Raw genomic sequence first — 22437 nt, 5'->3', positions numbered from 1 at the left:
ACACAAAAACAATACAATTTCCATTTTTTGTGAACATTTTTCTAACCAAAAACAAAAAATACTCACAAAACACGTTAACAAACATGCAGAGCTTCCCCTGAGAAAATGAGAAAGTTTTTGAGGGTCTTAAATGTTTTCTTCCAGTTTCCTTTCGCAGAAGCCAAGAAAAAAGAACCCTCTTGGGGCACTTACCCGGCTCACATGTAGTCATGTACCACAAAATAGTAGAAATAAGAACTAAACAAAGCAACAACATTGGCAAATTCTGCTCATGAAACCTCTCAAAAAGAAGAAGAAAAAAAATCATTCTCATAGATTAAAAGAAAAGGTAGAACAGGAAAGCCAAGCTATTATGCGCCTATTCTGCTTCTACATCTCATGTATCGTGGTTTAACAAATTGAGTTCAATATCCCGAGAGAATTTCTTTTTACTGGTTGTTACAACTTTGTATCCCAGTACAAGAAGAACCAATCCAACCGGTGAAGTTGTGTTTTTCTCATTTCTAACTTGAGCAGCAACCAAGTTTCGCCAAACCAGACTTGTCATCTTTGATATTTATTTTCTCTCCTTTGGTTGGAACAGATGTACCATCTCCATTTTCTCCTCCTTCCATTTGCTTCTTGCTTACAGCATGGTAGATTTGAGTCAGTACTTCAGCGAAAGCATTTTCCACATTTATTGCCTCCAATGCTGAAGTTTCCATGAAGTAAAGGGACTCCTTTTCAGCATAGGACTTCCCTTCTTCTGTTGGGACAGCTACTAGGTGGCGAAGATCAGATTTGTTCCCAACAAGCATCACGACGATGTTTGAATCTGTGTGCCCTCTTAATTCTTTCAGCCATCTGTCAGCATTCTCAAATGTTGCATGACGAGTGATGTCATACACAAGGAGTGCACCTACCGCTCCACGATAGTATGCACTGGTGATGGCACGGTACCTAAAAAGTCGAGAAGTAAATGAAATATAACATCTAGTATGTGGGAGTAAAGGTATACAATTCAAATGGCCTCAACAATAATCAGGGTACTTGACAACAGTAACTGTTGCTAGTTAAATCTGATAAAAATACTATCTTTGAAGTGTTTCAGCAACAAGGCATGATTGTTCGCTAAATGGTTGGATGGAGAGAACCCAGAAAGGAGATCACTATTGAGATAGAGTCAACAAAAGCATACAGAGAATAATACTGAAGATTGCTCTTTAGAGAAAATACGAATAGAAACAATCAAAGAAAAGTGCACATCTACGGATTACTTTAAGCAAATATAACCAGCAAGCTGCATCATCTCCTGAAACTCTTTCAGTTTTCTCTTTTACAACAGCTTAATCAGACATAGCAGGAAATGCTCTAACAAAAATACATTATTAAAATGCTGTTATTGAAACACAATAGTCAGGATGCCATCTTTAATTAATATTTGCCTGATCTAGCTACAAAAGAAACATTGTATCATGTTATGCAGCTCTCTTTTTTATTCTTTTTGGCATTTACTTGAGGTAGGATCTTATGGCCCAAAAGGCTTTCACACTTTTCTGGGTTTTTCTTTTTGTACTTTTCCTCAGTTGGTGGGGACCAAGGGTTAAAAGACACGTAGTCATGGATGTTGTCTTTGGAGAAGTATTATTAGAACCGGTTGCAAAAGGTTTGCAGGTTGTCCTTAGTTTCATGGTTTGGGTATGGTAAAACGGTCCATTTTTGGCATATGATGTGTGATGTGGGGATCATGCTTTGAAAGAGTTATTACTAAATTTTTATTTACTTGTAGAGGACAAAATACTTGTGTTAAATCTTATTTGAGACCTAGGGGTGATGGCGGAACTAGTTCATGAATCTTAGGTTTATACAAACTTTCTAATATTGGGAGTTGGAGTGATTCTATGTTTCATACGTTTTATTCTAATACTCCAATAAGCAAAAGGCATGTTGGTTGAGGTGGACATTTAACTGTGGGGGCATATGTGGTGTTTGTTCTTTTAATGAGTTCTTAAGAGGTTCCAATGCAGAGCAATTTCCTTGGAAGGGAATTTGGTGTAGCAGGAGTCTCAAGAAAGTTGCCTTTTTTTTTGTATGTGTGTACAATAGCCTTAGGAATGATTCTAACAGTAAACAATCTCATTAAACGAATATTGTTCATTGTATACTGGTGAGCAAACTATAGTCGGTTATCTTTTCAGTTTTTGGAATTTAATTGGTGATGACAAAGAAGTTGATTAATGCTCCTTGGATAGAAAGGTTGGTTTGGGAAGCATAGAACTATTCTCATTTTTTACGCCCCCCATTGCTTAATGTTGACAGCCTAGAACAAAAGAGATAATCGTATGTTTAGTGTGTGCAGTTCTCTATTGTTGAGTTGAAATCAGTGCTCTTGAGATTGTTGTTCAAGTGGTCTGGTGCACTTGTGTTACTTCTATGATTCCTTTCGTAGGTTTTATTGATTCCTTTTCTTTTAGAAGAGACTTGTGTACATATACTGTGTACATACAGTTTCTCCGTTTCTCTATGTAGGGTATAAATGCGTACACAACAACAAAACCAGGTCTACAATTCCAAAACTGTGCATCAGGTAACAAGGAAGCATTAAAAGGAACAATTTATAAAAATAAAGTCTGCAGAATAGCATAAATTTAATCAAGAAAGCCTTATACCAAATTCCCAACATTTTCAGTCAGCAATACAGCCTCCATCACCACCATTAAGCAGGAAATTTTTAAGTTGATCTTACTTCAATCATTCTGAAGTGATTTTCAGAACTTTGACCATTTTAACTCGTATCCTCCATCATCACTAATATATAGTTTCTACGTTTAGTTATACACTGACAACATGCTTAAGCATATTTTTTGACAACTTCTGTAAACTCTAAGAATTTTCCTTCTTTCCAAAATCTAATTGGACATCAATGTGAACAAAGTCTGCAGGGGAGTGCAGACCCTTTACTCTCTTCACCTTGCAAGCACTATTCATCCATGTTGATTTTTGCCAACATGATAGTGCCCTTTACTCAAACCTTTTCATCAAATTAAAACTGCCTTAGTGCCAAACCATTTTCATTCAACCATTATAGAATACTTAAGGTGCTAGCCGTTGATTCATTCAACCATTACTGCGACCATAGTGTGGCCTTCTTGAATGTATTTTCGAAAGATCATATAAAAGTTCAACATAATACTAATGAAGTTCACAAAAGTTTTGAGAACATAACAAAATTTTATGACCAGACTTCAAAAGAACTGATGACAGCATCTTTTTTTGTAATGCATAAAGTGTTCAACATTTGACATGGAATGTTAGAAAGAAAATTAGGTCATCATAAGCAGTGATGCAAATATAGAGTCTCCGTTTGTTAAACTTTTCTTCTCCCTTTTGTTTTCTATTCTCAAAACAAAAACGTAAACAAACGGCCCCAAACACAAAACACTTAAAACTATTTTCACATTTATGTCACATCAACCAAAAACAAAAACAAAAAAAATCCCCAATGGACATTATCAAACAAAGCCAGAATTTTTTAGGTTCATTGATGTAATAAGCATGCACACAAGGAAAAATGCAATTCTAGGTGCATGCTCCTGAAGTGCCTAAATACCCAATCATCCTCCTGCAACAACACTAAGAGAATGGATTGAATGAATTTCTTTGCAACATTTGACAACTATTGAAAAATATTCATTTGTATATGCTTTTACTGCTATACTAACTAAAAATCATAGTATTTTAATCCACAGAGTAAATAATATTTGCATTTTGTAAAAAGTAAGGGGTAATCCTTTGAACTTTTTTCAACTAGTAAACTAATATTATCATTACTCTATAACTACCACTTGTCAAGGCCAATGGCTGACCATTGGCCTTGACAAGTGGCATAAGGTTGGTTTTGCTAATATGCCTCCCTTTAGGAATCACGAAATTAATGGATACCCAGCATAATACTCATCCCTTAATCAGTCCATCAGCCCATCTTCCAAAAAGAAACAACCAAATCTGACGGGTCCAAAGCAACAAAGGAAAATGGAACAGCTTAAGATAATTTTCACCAGAAAGGCCTCAAATTCTGACAGGCAATTTTTGTCCGTTAGCTTGACATTGTTAATTCAGGTATTTAATGGTGGCAGATGCTGTTGCCTCATTAAACTATTAACCAAACACATCCAAGGATACAAACATGATAAATCAGAATTATTCAAACAAAGTGGTTCAAACAACAGATCTGACCTCAATTCACCTGAAAATGAGAATAATTTGAGTGAACAAAAGCTCCTCATACAGCCCGATGATATACATGGACTAAAGTTCGTAACAGCATCTAATTACAGATCTAGACAAGGAGAAACGGGATTACTAGCACATCTTAAATTAAAAATCACCATATAACTAAAATGTCCTTAAAATATCATTATCTGAGAAAAGACAAAACTCAGATTTGGAAAATTCAAAGTAGCAGAAGCCTGAATCTCTTCAAGAATATTATACAGTACATTAAATCGGATCTCACTCTCAAACCCACATATTATCTCCATCCAATAAAATAATGAACAGGCAAATCTACACGATCCCAAGAAAATACCCAAAAGCTTCACAAGCACACAAATTCCTAAGGTATGTCTAAGAGAAAGATAACCTTCGTCGAACAAATCTGATGGTAGAGACTAAGGATTTAAATCTATATCTAAATTTTGGTAACAAGCACACGCTATTTCCATCCCTGCCAAGCAAAGAACAATAAAATTCACCCAATACAGCCAAAGAAACCAAACAAGATGGTATCCAAAGCTCGACAAATCCAACATACCCAACAATCAATAAGCCAAAATAAGAGAAACCCAGATGAGGAAAGACAAAATTGAAGAAGAAACAAAAACCTCTCTTGGCCAGCAGTGTCCCAAATCTGCGCCTTGATGACCTTGCCATCGACGTTCAAGGTCCGAGTGGCGAACTCGACTCCAATGGTGGACTTGGACTCGAGGTTGAACTCGTTTTTGGTGAACCTGGAGAGCAGATTCGACTTGCCGACGCCCGAGTCCCCGATCAAGACCACCTTGAAGAGGTAATCGTAGTCGTCGTCAGCTCTGTACCCCGCCATTGTCAGCTACCGTAACAGCTTTCCCCAACGTAATAGAAGAGACAGAGAGAGAGAGAGAGAGAGAAAGAGAGAGAGAGAGATTTGCAGGCAAATGGAGCTTTCGGTGGGAGGACATAGTGGGAAGCGTGAAAGTGTTATAAAAAGCGCCAGAAATGATGCGAGAGGAAAAGGGTACAAAGTGAAAGCCTCCATCTCCTTACTATGGGCTTTTTTACCACACTCTTGGCATATGGGACTTGCCTCTTTGAGTGAGAGCTTTGGATTTAAGTGCTAATGTTCACGCTTTTACTAAAACTGGAGTAAGTTTATCAATAGGAAAGAGTCCATATTGAGACAAGCCAAATCAAGATTAAGGTGTGTTCGGCATTGCAATTTCATAGACGAAATGTGAGATTTTAAACCAAATTGTAAAAAATAAATTATTTGATATTGCGTTTTTAAAAAATTGCCATTTAAAAACGCATAAATTGCATGTAATGATGTGTTTTTTGAAAATGCATAATTTTAAAGGTCAAACTGTAATTTTGTCAAACATTTAATTGTGTTTTTCAAAATCACGTTTTCAAATAACATATTTTAAAATCGTACTTTTTGAAATCACAAACTCAAAAAGAACCTAGTTATGTTATTGTTAAACTTTATTTTTGAAAACTTTCACTCGTTTTAAAATTACACCCCCAAAGTTTAAAAACTCTCAATTTTTTGCAATGTCCCCCAACCGTTAAAATTTTCGTTAAATCTTGTCAAAATTTCCATAATACCCTTTCTTTACACAACAAAAAAATTACAATGATTCAGGTGTATGTATTTTTGCAAATTTTGTTAAATCTTGACCAACGAATGAATTTTTGCACTTTTTTTATAATAAAAAATATGGGAATTTTTATAGGATTTAACGGAAAATCCTAACGAATTGAGACATTACAAAAAAGTCAAAGTTCGATACTCTAAATTGAGAATTTTTGAACTTTAGAATAATGGTTTCAAAACGTGTGAAAGTTCATGAGAGGTTTTGTGAAGTTTTTCTGTTTTATTTTTGTTGCATCTAATGACATATATGAGAGAGCATATGTTTCTGATAATGATTTTTTTTTTTTTAATGAAAATTTGAATATGTGGTCTTTTATAAATAAAAATATACATACCCTCTCAATTTAGGACAAAGTTTTCCTCCAAACTGGGTTGGAGGAATTTCCTTCAACCTAATCTATAAAAGTGACATGTGTCTCTTTTTTTAATAACATGTGAGATGCACATGAATTTTTTATAAAATTTATTCCAACTTTGTCCCTACTATTAAAAAAACATGTGCATCTCACATATTCATGGGACACGTGTCACTTTTATAGATTAGATTGAAGGAAATTCCTCCAACCCAGTTTGGAGGAAAACTTTTTCCCTCAATTTAACATTCAGTTTGCAATATTCTTCAATAATATTGCATCAATGTATCTCCAAACTACCAAAAATTTACAATGTACCCCAAATGTTAAAAATACTCTTAATAAAAAAAATTTTAAAAAAATGGTGACCCACGGCACTGCGGTGGGTCTTTGCCAATTTTAACTTGAATCGATATTATTGGCCACATGTTGTAACCTTTTGAAATCCTTAGGAGGTTGAGAAGTACTAAGGAGCCAAACAAATGAATCCAAAAAAATTTTCAAACTGACGTGGCAAAAATTTTTAAATTAAAAAAAAAAATGCAATTCTCTCTCCCTTGTCTGCCACGTTAATTTGAAAATTTTTCTGCGTTCATTTGTTTGGCTCCCTAGCACTTTCCTAGTAGGTTTGCCCTCAAAGCACATTCGCTTCTATCTTCTCCTATTCCTTTTATTGTTTTAATTTGAATCAAATAAATTTTCACATTAATAATTTGATGTATACACATAATGTATGTGTTTCTGTTCTTTTGGGGCAATGGTGAAGGTTTTGTGTGCACACAATAGACAAAAGCACAATCTCCATTTTCAAATTTATAGGTGTATTTTGGACATTATAAGTTGGGTGTTAATTTGAGAAAGATATATATATTTTCCAAAAAAAATTACAATAAACAAAGCTTAATAGAACTAACAAGAAGTTGCAAGATGCAGCATATAAAACCAAAACAAGCAACACGACAACCCATTGCTCATAACATCACCTGAAAGACCCCATCAACATCAATAATCTGTTCATAAGAGAAGTCTGGAAGTTAGACACTGAGTTAAAGCTTTGATTCTAGTGCTAAACATAATATCAAACAGAACTCTAGCTTCTCTCAAGCTTCGCTTAGAGACTTACTTTAGGAAGTTCTAAGTTCCTTTCCCTCCAAAATGAATTATACTCATCGGTTTGGGTTTGTGATTTTAAAACGTGTGATTTAAAACCGTGTGATTTGTAAACGTGATTTTTAAAAACACAGTTAAGCGTTTGGAAAAATCGCAGTTTGACCTTAAATCTCAATTTAACCTCTAAAATTATGCGTTTTCAAAAAAACACCATATCGCCTGTGATTTAAAAACGTAAATTTTTAAAAAAACGCAATCCCAAATATACAAATATTGATTAAGTGATTAAATTTACAATTTTCTATTAATTTAAGTTTTTAAGATAAGTAGTGATTTAATACAACTGCCCATAAATGAACGATATGACCGCCAATAGGAATGATATTATATATATATATATGATGGGTTGACCGCTAATGGGAATGATATAGTTTCCTCCAGATATGACCAAAGAGGGTGGTTTGGCCACTCTTAGTTCTTTGGTTTTTTTGTTAATTTTTTTAGAATTTTTTAATTTAATTTTTATTTTTATTAAGGGTATTTGTATTATTGGTGGGATATTGATTTTTTTTTTTTTTTTTTTTGAGAGTTTGAATAATGTCAATTAGATAATAATTTAAAGGAGATACATAAATATATAAGTGGGCTGGATAGTTGAACTCAACCCTTACCATTTTTTTTTCTCCGTCATGCAAGATACACCGGCTACCAGCCTACAAAAAGAGAAACACATAGGATTCAAATTACAAACCTCTACTCTTTGAGATGAGATGTGATATTTGGCATGGTATTACCGCAAAACTCTAGTAACTTATGCGTAAGATTAACATATCAGAATTCAATAAGTGTAAATTGTTTTTTAGAGTCATCGAACTCGAGATTCGCCATTTGAATTAACTAAAGTATACTTACCGAAAATTCCTTCCCCAGAACCTATGCACTCTAAAATTATGCCCGGTACCAAATAAAAAAAAAAAAAGAAGAAGATTTAACGTACCAAAACCGTTATGATACTGTCTGTTATATATATCGTGCAACTTCGATTACAGTATAAAGTTGCAGAAAGTTGTAATGATAAATGTCTTTTTGCTATAAATATAGATTAAAACCAAACATATATTCAACATAATTTGTGCGATTTCCGATAAATGAATCACGTCCCTTTTGTATGACTGACAGACTGAGGATGTAGGGTTCCATGGAAACCGGCCCATCAGCCCATGGACTTCATGTCCTCCAAATTACACTTTAATCAATTCAAAATTCAAATACCTCAAATTTTGCTAGGTTCCTTGAATTGGCATCTCACCCCCTTCCCTTCAAACCAAACAAATATAAACACCTTTGTTATTTTATCATGGTTGCATTATGTTACGCCTCCTAATTTTTGACCGCTTCGTAAATTCAATACAAACTCAGTATAAAATTAGTAGATTAGAATTAAAGGGTTGAGTTTATTTAATTAAATAAATCACGTTATGATTGACCTATATAGTTTTATATTTATACTTTGACACAATTCGAACCCACATGCAATATAAGGGCTGATAATTTTTAATACAATTTGCAAATCCGATACTGACCCAACAAAAACTTTAGCAAGTTAGAGTTAAGATATATAAACTGTTTGATTAAATGAATCGAATTAAGATTAACATATATAATTTTATAATTTTACACGTAAACATGTCACAAACACGACTTAAAATCGGCATGCAAATAGAAAATTAATACTCCTCAATCCACATAATGTATAAGCTAGGTCCCATAATATATATGGACCCGAAATTCATTAATTAGGGTATATATTGATTTGCTTGACCGAACCTTTACTGCTTTACTGCTACAAATAACAAAGTCATTTCAAACAGATTATATATGAATGCTCAAACACCAATTAAGAACCTTCTGAACTTTTTTCCTTCTCTCTCTCTCTCTCTCTCTCTCTCTATCTATCTATCAATGTCCATTTCTGAAGGCTCCACTCGAGCGTCATCCCTGGAAAGTTCCTCCACAACCACAAGCAGTACTACTACTGATCCGAGCTGCATTCAAATGGTTTCAAAATCAGTATCTGAGAGGCTGCTGGGGAAGTTCTTTGATGCATCGCAATACGACTTCGACTACGAGCAGAGTGGCTTGTGGTCTCCTCCAATACAGCGTAAGGCGTTCATGGATTCTCCCGGTAATATTTGCTCTGAAGGCATCATTTTCTCTAAACTCAAGAATGCAAACAAGGCATGGAGGAGACGCATTTTTGGTTTCTGTTTTGTAAGTGCTTTAATTAATTAATTAATTAATTTTATTCTAATTATTATTATTTTTAAATTATTTTTCAATTTTATATATATATTTTGGACTCAACTTTCAAAATAACGCCAGTTGGGTGCTTTTTCTTTCTTTTGAAGGCCTTTTGGCGCTCTTGAAGACAACCAGCTTGGTGCCACACCCTCACAAAGACACATTGAATACGTTACATAAAGCCATGTTTTGTCGATATGTCTGTAATTGCTTAAAGAGCAGAAAAAAAAAAGGGAGAAAAAAAGAAAGAAAAAAATAAAAAAGTAAATGTTGGTATTTTATTTAATTAAGTAGTGGCTTCAGATGTACTCAAAGATCTTGTGCTCTCAATATCCTAATTAATATAATATTATATGTACTAGTTTTACCTTTGTGTGCTTAAGTTTGAGTGTTTTTAAATCATCATCTGCTAATTATAATTATGAATATATATTTAATACAATTAATTACCTGTCTGCTAGACATGCTTGAATGCTACGTACGGGTGCATGCAAAGGGAATTTTCAGTCTGGCTACACTGCAGACAGCGGTTTCTTATTCTCTCTTCTTGTTCTTTTTGTTTTGTTTTTTTTTTTTTTTTCTGTTCTTAAATTGAATTAGATTCCCTCCCCTACTTTTGGGTAATTCAGAATTCAGAGATGGACAGATCAACTAGATGCACTTTTAAAAGAGATCCAGGCTATTTCTTCGCTACGTCATTTTCTTCTTCTTCTTTTTATTGCTTATATATTATATATATCATATTTTTCGAAATAATGGTTCAAAAGAAAAGATTCAATGCAAAGGGGTTCAATTAAGTTACGTTAATTAGCTAGTTACTCTTCCAATCTTAAAGCATATATATGATTTATTCTTTCTAAGTCTAAAAGCATACGATTTAGTAATATGGTTATTAATTAGTCTCATCTCCCTCTCTTTCCTTTATAGATAACTACGTCAAGTTGATCGATCACGATGAATAAAGACTCGAAAAAGACCCTTAAATATGTGTTATTTATTTTATTTTACTTTTTTAATTGGGTTTCTTATTTGGCATTACTGAATAAATCATTTCTTAGAAAGTACAATATTTCTAATACATTAGGAAAAGTTTCGCTCCATCATTAGTCCTCACCAAGAGATAAATCGCTCAGAAATAAATAAAAGAAAAGAAAAACTAGGTAAATCTGCATTATATATATATATATATATATATATATATATACATACGCCAATTTATTTATTTTATTCACATGTTTTTTACTATCTCTACTTGTCTTTGATCTCTTTACAAGAGGTTCTAAATAAATTCATCAGCAGTACTAATCGGGTTTCTGCACAACACCCTCCAAGGAGTCAGCTTTTTGATTGTTAATACAGTAAAACGGTGCATTTTATAAAGATATTAAAGATAAAGAGTGTGTTTGTTTTTATAAATTATTCTTTCGACAGTTGTAAACTTGAATAAGATTCCATATCGATCCCTTACTTCTAAGCACTGCAAAACTGCTTTGCATGTAAGACCGAGAGAATGATAATCAATAGACGTCATATGAATTAATAGCCGAAAAAGCATGAAACTTCAAACTGTTACTGCGACTGTAAATGATTTATGATAATCCTAGATTTATATAATATATATATTTTGGTCGGATTGACGTCCATCCCCACAATTCTTTGGAATTGCATGGGCCTGCAATTTCAATTATTTAGGCCATTTGGATTGAGCCACACCAACAATAAAATGATAAAAAAAAAAAAAAAAGGTAATTGATGGACTATACACCTCACAAACTTAAACGAGCCGACCTCTATTTTGATTAAGGGTCCGTTTGAGAGTGCGATTTCAATAATTTTTGAAATTGTTTTTTTTTTTAAAATCGCATAAGCATTTAGTAAAACAGGTTAAGAAGTCTTTTTTTTTTTAATTTGATCAATTTAGTATTTAGATAACATTAGTATATATATAACTGCATCTTCATGGCCAAATAGATAAATATTGCGCCAAATATTATTTTAAGCGAAATCGTGATTTTGGTTTAAATTTGCACTTTTTCAAATACGCACCACCCCTTACTCAGCTTATAGAAATTGTGAATTTTTCACGATTTTAAAATCACAATTTCAAACATTTCAAAATTGCGATTTGATTTAAAAACGCAGATTAATTTTTTAAAACCGCATTTCCAAAGGGACTCTAACTCTATTTTGATGGACCGTTGAGTACAACCGTGGCGGTGAAGAAATTCTTTTGCAATTGGGAAACACAAAGGTGGTCTGGAAATCCTTAAGCAATTAGGAAACACCCAATTGAGCAGTATAAATCCTTGAGAAAGCATTCACTCCTCAAACCCCCCATATTTGTATAATCATATTGTTCATTCCAATTACGTTCCATGGAAACTCAATCGCTGGATTCTCTCGAACCAAGTTTGGAGATGGTTTGCGGATACGACCCGCTCTGCCCTCTAGGCGAAGACGCTTACTTCGTTTCAGAGGAGAAGCAGGCCATTGGCGTGGCCGATGGCGTCGGCGGTTGGGCTGCGGATGGTGTGGACGCCGGCGAGTACGCGCGAGAACTCATGGTTAACGCTTCTGTGGCAGTCCATCAGCAGCCCGATGGAGTTGCGGATCTAAAAAGTGTTTTAAACGAAGCTTTCTTGAATACCAAGGCCAGAGGCTCATCCACAGCCTGCATTGTAATGCTGAGCAACGACAATATCTTGCATTCTATCAATGTGGGTGACAGTGGGTTTATGATTTTCAGGGCCAATAGGCTTGCATATCAATCGCCCGTACAACAACATTACTTCAATTGTCCGTATCAGTTGGGAAACAGCAAGGGATATGATCGGCCATGTTCTGCTACAGAGACAAGAGAACTGGTTTTCCCAGGAGACATCATAGTTGTTGGCACCGATGGGCTTTTAGACAATGTGTTTCCGGCAGAGATCGAGGATGTTTTAGATCGGGAAACTTTAGAAGGTGTGAACCCAATGGAGTTGGCTGTGATTATTACGAACTTGGCGAGGAATAACTCGCTGGACATGGAAAGAGAAAGCCCATTCGCAAAAGCGTTTCGAGCTCAGTCGTCAGGGAATGGGTACTCGAACTACACAGGGGGAAAGCCAGATGACATTACGGTTGTCGTTGCGTACATTGTACGACAAAATAAAAATAGATTAAACTCAGAAGTTGAGGAATATTGAGGATGTCTTTTGCATTGTTTGTTTTTCTGCATAGATTTTCTGGTGTACTAAATTTTGAAGATTGTTACATTCATGTGTTAGTGATCATTTTGTTTAGCAAATGCAATTTTCTCAGCAGGACAAATGAAATAACAAAATACAGCTTTCAATTCTATATATACAGATTTTCAACGTGCTATCTTCTTTCAAACCATTCTGCAAATCACAACAATAAAAAGATGAATATCACATGGCTAGACCCATCAAAATTAACAATTTGAAAAGGCAAAAAAGAAAGTGACTTCTCACTTGATTTTTAAAATATAATATTCACCTAAAACTAGGAGGATATAAGAAAAACACTAGAAGAACACCTAACATTTTTCATTTTTATATTACAGTTTGTAAGCATGGATGTATGTTACCATAAAGATTCTATGGCACTTTCCTCTGTATATATAGTTTCAAAGTGTAATGAAACTATTCTTTGAACTCCTCTTCAATTGCGTATTGGGTTATTTATGAAAGATGACTTGTTCTGAAACTTGAGTATTATGGATGTTGCCAAGAACGTCCACTGTCGAGCCAAAACTTATTTTTAAAAACAATATCAAAGTTACTAGTCCATGAATTATCATCAGCGATGACATAGAAATAAATCATCACTGATAACATTTCTCGATGGAATAACTACTACAACAAGTCATTGTTAAAATTCATTAGCGACAATTTTTAAACTTTTAAAATTCAAGTAATCATATTAACACTGAAATAATAAAAAATGTCAATTATTTTATCATCAAATTATAGAGGAACACATCACTATTTGATTTAGTTTTTTTTTTTTTTTTTTAACATGTTCACATAAGAAAAAGGAGAGGGAGATTCGAACTAGTAATCTCCGTTTCATAAGGCATAGTTCACAGTTAATTAAACTACCCATTGAGAACACGTATTCGATTTAGTTGAAACTTACTTTTATACTTTAAGAAAAGAAAATCAAATAAATTTAAAAGTATGTGCAAGGTATGTCACTGTTTTATAGGTCAAGTTGTAAAAGTTTATATTGGAGAGAAAAATTTCAAAAGGGTTCAACTCCAGCACAAAACTGTCTCTTTCTCTCTGACCTTCCAATTCAAAGCCCAAAGAAATGAAACCTCCAAAACTCTCTCCCTTCAGGCTCTCTTCCCTCCTCCGCCTTCAAAAGGACCCCAACCTCGCTCTCCAACTCTTCCAAAGCCCGAACCCTAACTCTAATCCTAAGAAGCCCTTCCGCTACTCCCTCCTTTCCTACGACCTCATCATCACCAAGCTCGGCCGCGCCAAGATGTTCGACGAAATGGAGCAAATCCTCCACCAACTAAAACAGGAAACCCGCTTTGCTCCCGGCGAGATCATCTTCTGCAATGTCATCTCCTTCTATGGCCGCGCCAAACTCCCCGACTGTGCTTTACAGACATTTGATCGAATACCTGGTTTCCGTTGCAAGCGGACCGTGAAGTCGATCAATTCACTGTTGGATGCGCTCTTCAAATGTGGAGAATTTGAGAAAATGAGGGAAATTCTTCAGGGTATTGATAAATATGGAACCCCAGATGCGTGTACGTATAATATATTGATTAGTTCTTGTTATAGGAGTGGGAATTTGGACGATGCATGGAACGTGTTTGATGAAATGAAAAGAAGGGGTGTTTCTCCAAATGTGGTGACATTCGGGACTTTGATTTATCAGCTTTGTTTGAATTATAGGTTGAAAGATGCTTTAAAGTTGAAAGAGGATATGGTGAGAGTTTATGGTCTTAAGCCTAATGCGTTTGTGTATGCATCATTGGTTAGAGGGCTTTGTGGGATTGGTGAGGTGAGTTTGGCTTTTAGGCTTAAGGAGGAGATGTTGAGAAGTAAGTTGAAAATGGATTCGGCGGTGTATTCTACTTTGATTAGTGCACTTTTTAAGGTTGGGAGGAAAGAAGAGGCTTTTGGGGTTTTCGAGGAAATGAAAGAGATTGGGTACAAGCCTGATACAGTGACTTACAATGCGATTATCAATGGGTTTTGCAATGAGAAGGACTTTGAAGCGGCGTTTAGAATTTTGGATGAGATGGTGGAGAAGGGGTCTAAGCCGGATATTATTAGCTACAATGTAATAATTGGTGGGTTGTGTAAGGAAGGGAAATGGAGTGAAGCGAGAGATTTGTTTGAAGAATTGCCGAGACGTGGGTGTCCTCCTGATGTGGTGTCATACCGGACACTTTTTGATGGGCTTACTAATTTGATGCAGTTTAAGGAAGCAGCATTTATTTTAGATGAGATGATCTTCAAAGGTTTTGCGCCACGTCAGGCAAGTATAAATAAACTTGTTGACAGGTTATGTCACGAAGGTAATTTGGGGTTGTTATCGGTTGTTCTGGATAGTCTGGGAAAAGGAAATGTTATTGATGCAGATGCATGGAGGATGGTGGTTTTCATGGTGTGCAAAAAAGACAAGCTGTTAGATTCCTCCATTGTTGTTGACACTTTGATGATGCCATAAATTTAGATTGTGCCGATCAGTTAGGTGTGGATTTTAATACTTGAGAGTGCCTTTGTGCCACTCAATATCTTCACTCTGCCTGCAATCATCATTGCATGCTCGGTTGAAGTATTAAGGTTTTCGAAGGCCAAGATGTTCTGCCCAAATCTAAGCGCGCAACTCATATTCACATCTCATGAGGACTGAGGATAGTGGGAAGTCAGTATCAACCTGCATTTTTCTCCGTCTAATAAGGAAGTCATGCTGAGCATTACCCCAGAGCATTTTTGAGGTAAGGTGTCACTTACCAGAGGAAATTTAGTCTTTCAAAATCACTTCCATTGATATAATTTTAGCACAGTTTCTTTAGAAAAAGTCTCAACTGGGGGGGAAAATTTAATATCTCGAAGTGTCAAACATAGTGAGTCTAGAAAAGTGAAGTCGTAGTCACAATTCATGAGGGTATTTGGAAGTTATCCTCAACCAACATTTTCTTTTTCTGAGCATTGAACCCACAGCATTTTTAAGGAGAAGTATCGATTGACCGGTGGAAAGTCATTTGTTAGAAAATCTAACTTTTTTATTTTCTTATCTTTTTATTTTTTTATTTTTTATTTTTAATATATATATATATATATTAAACATTCAAAAATCTAACTTTAAGGCAAGGATGCAAAAGTGTCAACTGCGGAAAAGTTTTAAAGTCGACATTTCAAACACGATGGCATATCATCATATGGTAACTATGGTTCAAGTATCCAATCTGTGACTATTAAGACCTTTGTGGGAATTTGTGCAATACTCATTTGTTATGTTATACTTATTTGTGGGAATATGTGTTGATAAATAATGGATGTGGGTTCTTGTTTTAATTGGCCTCTTTGTGCATGCATGCATGCATGTTAAGTTCTCTTCTCACCTTCTTATGAAATTGATCACTCCATAAGGTTTTCTTGGTTTCATATTAGCTCTACATGTTCAAGTCTGATCTTCATTAGTTTGATTTAGCAAACCTCTCTCTCTAGTTTCTAGAGAGACTCTCCTCCTTCTCTCTAAAAAGAGTAAGGCCTAGCCACCTCCACTTGTGAGGTTTTTCCACCATCTCTCCGGTGGTTTTCCAAGGGAGGAGGGATGGATATTTGTCCCTTCCTCCTCCTTTTCCCCTTTGTTCTCCTTCTTGCTTTTTATCTCGTCGTTTTTGTCTTCCTCCATAGGTGCTGTTTTTGTTTCCTCCAAATCACACCATTACCGGCTGATCTCCGCCCTTGGCCCGTTGTCCACCACCGCCGTGCTGTTCTACGTCCCTTTCCCGCTCCCCATCGCCGGCTGTTTCTCGGATATGTAGAGGTTCACAGATCTGGTTTTTTCAAGGCTAGATCTGTAAACCCCTGTCAGCCCCTTCCTTAGACGCACCCCACCACCGTGTGCTCTTGGGCCTCCCCGCCTCCCGCCGTTCTTCTCCATGTCGCCGTCCGGTCACCACACGTCTGCGCGTGGATCTCACTTGCCTGCGAGTGTCCTCCACGCGTGCACGCCCCTCACCGGCGCACGGCCTTTCCGGATCGTGGCTCCACCACCCTCCTCCTCCGCCACTGCAGCTGTTTTTTGGTGTTTAGCTGTATTTCTGTTGTTTATCTGATGTGTTTCCGCAGCTTCTTCTTTTTTATTTTTTATTTTATTTTTTTTTGTGTGTTTTGCGCATTTTTTGTGTTGTTTCGGTTACCGTCTCCCAACTCTTTTGTGGACTGATCTGATAGTGAAGTTTTTTGTAACTAGTGTTTGTTCTTCGTCGACGGATCCCGTTCGGTTTTCTACAATACTTCCCCTATAACAACCACTTAATGGTGGTAGTTGCCTTTACCGCATGGGGCCTTTAACCGAGCCTTTTTGCCTTTGTGTGTTGCTTCTTGCGGCCCTTAGAGAGGTCCGGATCCTTTTTGATTTCATTGTCTACTGATTATTTCCTTTTCCATCTCTGTATTGCTTTTTCCGTTTGGGTTTTGTTGTTGGGAAGTCCACGTTTGTTTTATTCCCTGTAACCCTTGTCTCATCATTAAATTAAAAAAAAAAAAAAAAAAAAGTCTGATCTTATTCTTATAATAAATATTTTTAATTTCTGGCTAAAATCTTGTTTTCATTGTGGGATCTTGTTTTCATGGTTTCATATATATTAACTCTTCATGTTCATCTCCGAATCTTCATTCTTCTAACCAAGATTTTAATTTCTTACGGACAAAATTTCAAGAGAAGTTGCAGAGGTTGATAATGGAGGTTAACCTCCCAACATCTTCTCGGAAGACTGCCGTGAGGAATGCTGCATTTTCAGTCGTAACAGAAATCCTTCAACATGCTCCCGGGGTTAATGTTTCTTAGATGAAGTCGGTGCTTGGAAGGTATTACGACGAGAAAGGAGGAGATCGTGTTCACCTTGACTCTGCCAAGAAAGCCATCGAAATCATGACAATGGTTTGTTTTACTAGGACAAACACTCACCATGTCTCACTTAGTGATTAGTCAAGTTGCAATTAGAGTTTCTTATGATCATTATAAATTGCAGCGTCACCTATTAGGCGTTGTTAGAAAATTTTATAAAGCCATCTAAGTTACTATTTATTCCCCAGCTATTTTTAGTTACTTTATCTGCTCCCTTTGCCTCTTACTGAATATCTCATCGTCTCACAGATAGCTTATACAAACAAAATGACACTTCATAAGGCCAATGTATGTGCATATCTTTATTTGTTTGATCTTCTCTTTTCTATATACCTACTAGGCTTGCAAGATAGAACTGCCGTCAATGCTCCAAGCAACGAGACTGATCGATTGGCCTTGCTCAAATTCAAAGAATCAACTGACGACCCCCATGGAATCTCGGGCTCATGGAACGCTTCCATCCACTTCTGCAACTGGCATGGAATCACAAGCAGCCGCCACCGTCAAAGAGTCACAGCCTTGGTCCTAGAAGGCCAGAAATTGCTTGGATCCATATTACCTTACATTGGCAACTTCGCATTTCTCAGGTTCATAAATCTAAGAAATAACAGCTACGACAATAAAATTCCACAGGAAGTTAGCAATTTGTTTCGACTGCTCGAAATTAATTGGGAGGGGAAATCCCATCCAACTTGGCCAACTGCTTGAAACTCAAGTTCATTAATATCTCAGGGAATAAATTTGTTGGAAAAATTCCCACGGAGCTTGGCTCTTTGACGAAGCTTGGATCACTCCAAATTGCTGCAAACAGTCTGACAGGAGGGATCCCATCTTCCTTGGGAAATCTTTCATCGCACAGTCACTTTCACAGCGGCTTGTTGGTCTTTCCTCCCTATCAGTGCTAGTCAACTTGTCCCAAAACTCGTTGAATGGCAACCTTCGCCTGTTCTTCTCGACAATGACATGGTTGGCCATTTTGGTTTAGCAAGGCTTCTGTCACAATGGGAATAAAGGGATCTATTGGCTACGCCGCTCCAGGTAACACTTGCGTATTACTTTTACATCTTTTAAATCCATAATTGCTACTTAATTTGGCCTGTTGCTGCAAAGAATCCTTTAAGCTACCTATATAATTCTAGATGAGATATTAACAATTGCGAACAATTAGTGTTTTCTGTCTAAGAATTCCACCTCTTAAATCAAGTCTAGGCCATGAGTGAGAGAGAAGAAGATTCATATTTTGGACAACGTTTTTTCTCAAATTATTCCTCTGACCAATTTATTATATTGATGTGTTAAAATGCATGTGAGAATATTTTTAATTTTTATATGCATTTTTAATATAGCAAGTTATCCTTAGATGCATTTTTAAAACTACATCTATCTAGAACACATGCATGTTAGTTTAATAGACTGAATTAAAAAAATTTCCCAAAGTATGGCTATTTTGTGTACTTACCCCTAAAGGGCAAATCCTAGACCCATGAAGGCGCCTTCCACATGAATCGAGTAAGACTCAGCTTTGCCATGGGCCTAGCTCCAAAGAGTTGTTTGTACTCGAAGGGATTTGAGTGTTAAACTTGGTGGGGATGCAACCAAGTCTGAAAGCTTTACCAATTGAGCCAGTCCCTTTTTTTTTTTTTTTTTTTTTTTTTTTTTTTTTTAACACTGTTCAAACGTTTTACTATGTATTACTCCTATACACATAGCATGTAAGTATAAAAATGGCCTTCTATTATATTGTCATTAGAAGAAAGAATTACTCTATAAGAATATGCAATTTTCATAAATACATAATTATTATAAAATGCAGGCATCTCTGTCCCGTTAAGTCCAAAAACAAATAGTAACCTTTAGATATTGTTGGGTCTAGATCTAATCCTCCTAGGCCTAGCTTAGAGTCTCCTTGGTTCACGAGATCCAAGCCAGGCCCAGTGGGTCTCTGACCTGTGTTGAGGCCACACGAGTTGTCGAGAAGCCTAGCCCAGTAATCTATCTCTCTCTCTGGTTGATGGTAAAAGAACCGGACATGTCATTTTGCCAAGGAGGAGACCTGAGCATCCTTGCATTAATAGAACCTAGTTGTTCCCCGAGATGGCAGGTAGAGTCATAAATACACTGTCACCTCCCATAATTGGAGCTCCATCCACATTTACATTTATTATTGGGTAAAGTTTTCCGGAATAGGATCCTCTCTATTTCATTTGAAATGGAGAGTATCCATTTAGTATAAAATGAGGATTAATATTGTAAATTGTCCTTCAACTTTAATGTTAAGACAATATTACTCCTCATTTTACACTAAATGTATATTCTACATTTCAATTGAAATAGAGAGAATCTTGTTTCAAGTTTCCCTGAGGTGGCAGGTAAAGTCTTAATTATCCTCTTACCTCCCATGCCGAGAGGGTTGTCGGCGGATTATCCATTGAGTATTTTTATTTTTTATTTTTGACATGTTCACACAAGAGGGGGGAGGATGATTTGAACTAGTGACTTCCGTTTCATGAAGTGTGGTCCCTAACCAATTGAGCTATCTCTTGGGGACTTATTCATCGAGTATTGGCAAGTGATGAACATGCAAAGGATGGGACGTTTGGCACGAACTCTGGGCCCCTAGGTCCATGTGGCATAAGGGCCAGAGAAAGGGGGTATAAGAAGAAATGATCTCTGGGTAAGTAAGTCTAAAAACACAATCCAAAAAAAAAATCTCTTTAAGGAAGGCAAGTTACTAAATTAGGCATTAGAGTCCTTGTTGGACGAGCCCGATAGGCCTCTAAGCCTTGGGGTACGTTTGACAACTTGTAGGAAGAAGAGACGGAAGACATTAGGAGCAAAGCTAAAGAAGTTAATAGGGAAGTAGGGTATTCTGGAACCAACAATTGGCCCCGTCTGTGGGAACCGATACATCTTGGCCCTATGCTTTGGGTATGGAGGAAAGGGCTTGGAATCCAGGTCCTTAAGTGGACGCATGGGGCCCATGCATATGATCTTCGCAACTAGATCCAATCGTAGAAATGCACTGATTACTCTTAGAGAAGAATCCCCCAAGGGGATCGGTATCACCATACAAGAACATTAGCTGGAGCGGGAGAACTTCGAAGTGGGGGAACCTGCAAACCATAATTCCCCCACGTTGAAAGTGAAACTTGGGCGTACGACGGTGAATATAGGCCAGATGCGCAGAAAATGGCCCTAAAGGCTCTAAACAATTAGTTTTTTTTTTTTCTTAAAAAAAAAAAAAAATTAAATTACTCCACTTTTATTTATTTATTTTTTTTGTATATTTGTGTATATATATATATATATATTTTTTTTTTGCCTTTTATTTTTTATTTTTTTATTTTTTATTTTATTTTAAGGATATTTTCATCATTAGGAGGGATATTGACAATTTTTGGTAATTTGGAGAACATTATCGCAATTGAAAGTTTATGAAAAACATTGTGTTAAAATTTAACCTGCATTTCTATCCTTAAGAGATTAGAATGTTATAACAATTTCAAAGCCCAGACGAAGCTTTAACAGTCCTTGCACATTTGGGTTGTAATAGTATCTTTTGTGTATGTATATAGTTTTAGAAAGTATGAACATTAGTGAGGTTTTCAATTATTTCTCTTGAATTATTCTTACAATTTCACAGGTACTTTTAAAGTTAAGTCATAGTAGTAATGCCTTAAGAAAAAAGAAAAAGACAAAAAGAAGTTATATGTTGGGGTGTTACAAACAAACACCACACCACACAACACCATTAAGAATTCCCCACATTTATTTCATTTTATGTTCCTAAGCATGTTTTCCAACACCAATCCATAAAACAAACGATGCATTAAAAATAATTTATAAGTAAACATTGATCAACTAGATTCTCTCAACTTCAAATAAAATAGATAGTTTCAATTTAATGGTCAGGATTTGAAGTTGATTTTAACTAACCGTGTATATGATGTCGATATTGACATGTCTTTAAAAAGTTTAAATAATACAACATTATATACACCGTTACATGCATCAAATTTAAATCTTGACCATAAAATAAATACTATCAATTTCAAATGAAATATCGAGGATTCTTGTTCGAGCTTATGGAGATTTGGGTTTGGATGGAAAATGGATTTAAGGCTTGCTAAGTTTATTGTTTACATGCTAGTTAACTTTTAATTTTTGATGATGTGACAATTTTTAGGTCTTGGATTTTTTAAACAGATCCTCATTATTAAATGGCTCATCACAATTTTACTTGAAATGTAATGATTCATAGGTTTCACTCATCCTCAGTTCGGTTCACTCAACTCAGAGTTATACTATTATGCAGTAAACTTAACTACCTTTCCTTCTCTCATGCGTAATACATTGGGTTGGGTAATGATACAGTTTACGCCGGCGTGCATCAACAGTGATGCACGCCAGGCATAAATTTTTTTTTTTTTTAAAAAATAATAATAATAAAAAAAAAATTTACGCCTGCGTAAACTATATCATTACCCCATTGGGCTAGCCAAAATCCCCGAAAGGTTATTTTGGCTGGCCTTGTAGCAAAAATAGCAAAAAAATAAAAAATAAAATAAAAGTCTCCTTCTGGTTATCCACTTTGGCGAAGGAAGTAGTTTATTATTATTATTGTGCTTAACAAATGTGCTGAGCACTGTAACTTATATTTCAAAAAAAAAA

General features: G+C 35.8%; 3 protein-coding genes across 7 annotated transcripts in view; 2 read left to right on the top strand and 1 right to left on the bottom strand.

Moving 5' to 3' along the window:
- Positions 1-284: 284 nt before the first annotated feature.
- LOC132173655 (ras-related protein RABA1b-like) lies at positions 285-5224 on the bottom strand. Its single transcript, XM_059585215.1, has 2 exons — positions 4863-5224; positions 285-939 (listed from the first exon to the last, which is right to left on the bottom strand). The coding sequence occupies exons 1-2, from the start codon at positions 5081-5083 to the stop codon at positions 504-506; spliced, it is 657 nt and encodes a 218-aa protein (XP_059441198.1). The 5' UTR covers positions 5084-5224; the 3' UTR covers positions 285-503.
- Positions 5225-12032: 6808 nt separating this feature from the next.
- LOC132174454 (probable protein phosphatase 2C 55) lies at positions 12033-12845 on the top strand. Its single transcript, XM_059586108.1, has one exon. The coding sequence runs from the start codon at positions 12033-12035 to the stop codon at positions 12843-12845; it is 813 nt and encodes a 270-aa protein (XP_059442091.1).
- Positions 12846-13939: 1094 nt separating this feature from the next.
- Positions 13940-22437, top strand: part of LOC132175179 (syntaxin-61-like) — a 51004-nt gene continuing 42506 nt past the window's right edge. For 2 of the 5 annotated variants that reach the window (XM_059587036.1, XM_059587034.1), the window contains exons 1-3: positions 15363-15625; positions 17579-17799; positions 18107-18804. The gene's annotated coding sequence lies outside the window, so the exon portion shown is untranslated. Of the gene's footprint in view, positions 15626-17578; positions 17800-18106; positions 18805-22437 lie in introns of all 5 variants that reach the window. The other 3 variants (XR_009439395.1, XR_009439394.1, XR_009439396.1) reach the window with 3 other exon arrangements.

The sequence above is a fragment of the Corylus avellana genome, chromosome ca3, assembly GCF_901000735.1.
Source record: "Corylus avellana chromosome ca3, CavTom2PMs-1.0".
Taxonomy (NCBI): Eukaryota; Viridiplantae; Streptophyta; class Magnoliopsida; order Fagales; family Betulaceae; genus Corylus; species Corylus avellana.
This window is presented reverse-complemented; position numbering and strand designations above follow the sequence as displayed.

Excerpts from the sequence above, each read along its gene's own strand:
- LOC132173655 (XM_059585215.1), bottom strand. The coding sequence starts at position 5,083 with ATGGCGGGGTACAGAGCTGACGACGACTACGATTACCTCTTCAAGGTG. Across the intron at positions 940-4,862 it reads GACACTGCTGGCCAAGAGAG|GTACCGTGCCATCACCAGTG; the intron begins GTTTTTGTTTCT and ends TCGACTTTTTAG.
- LOC132174454 (XM_059586108.1), top strand. The coding sequence starts at position 12,033 with ATGGAAACTCAATCGCTGGATTCTCTCGAACCAAGTTTGGAGATGGTT.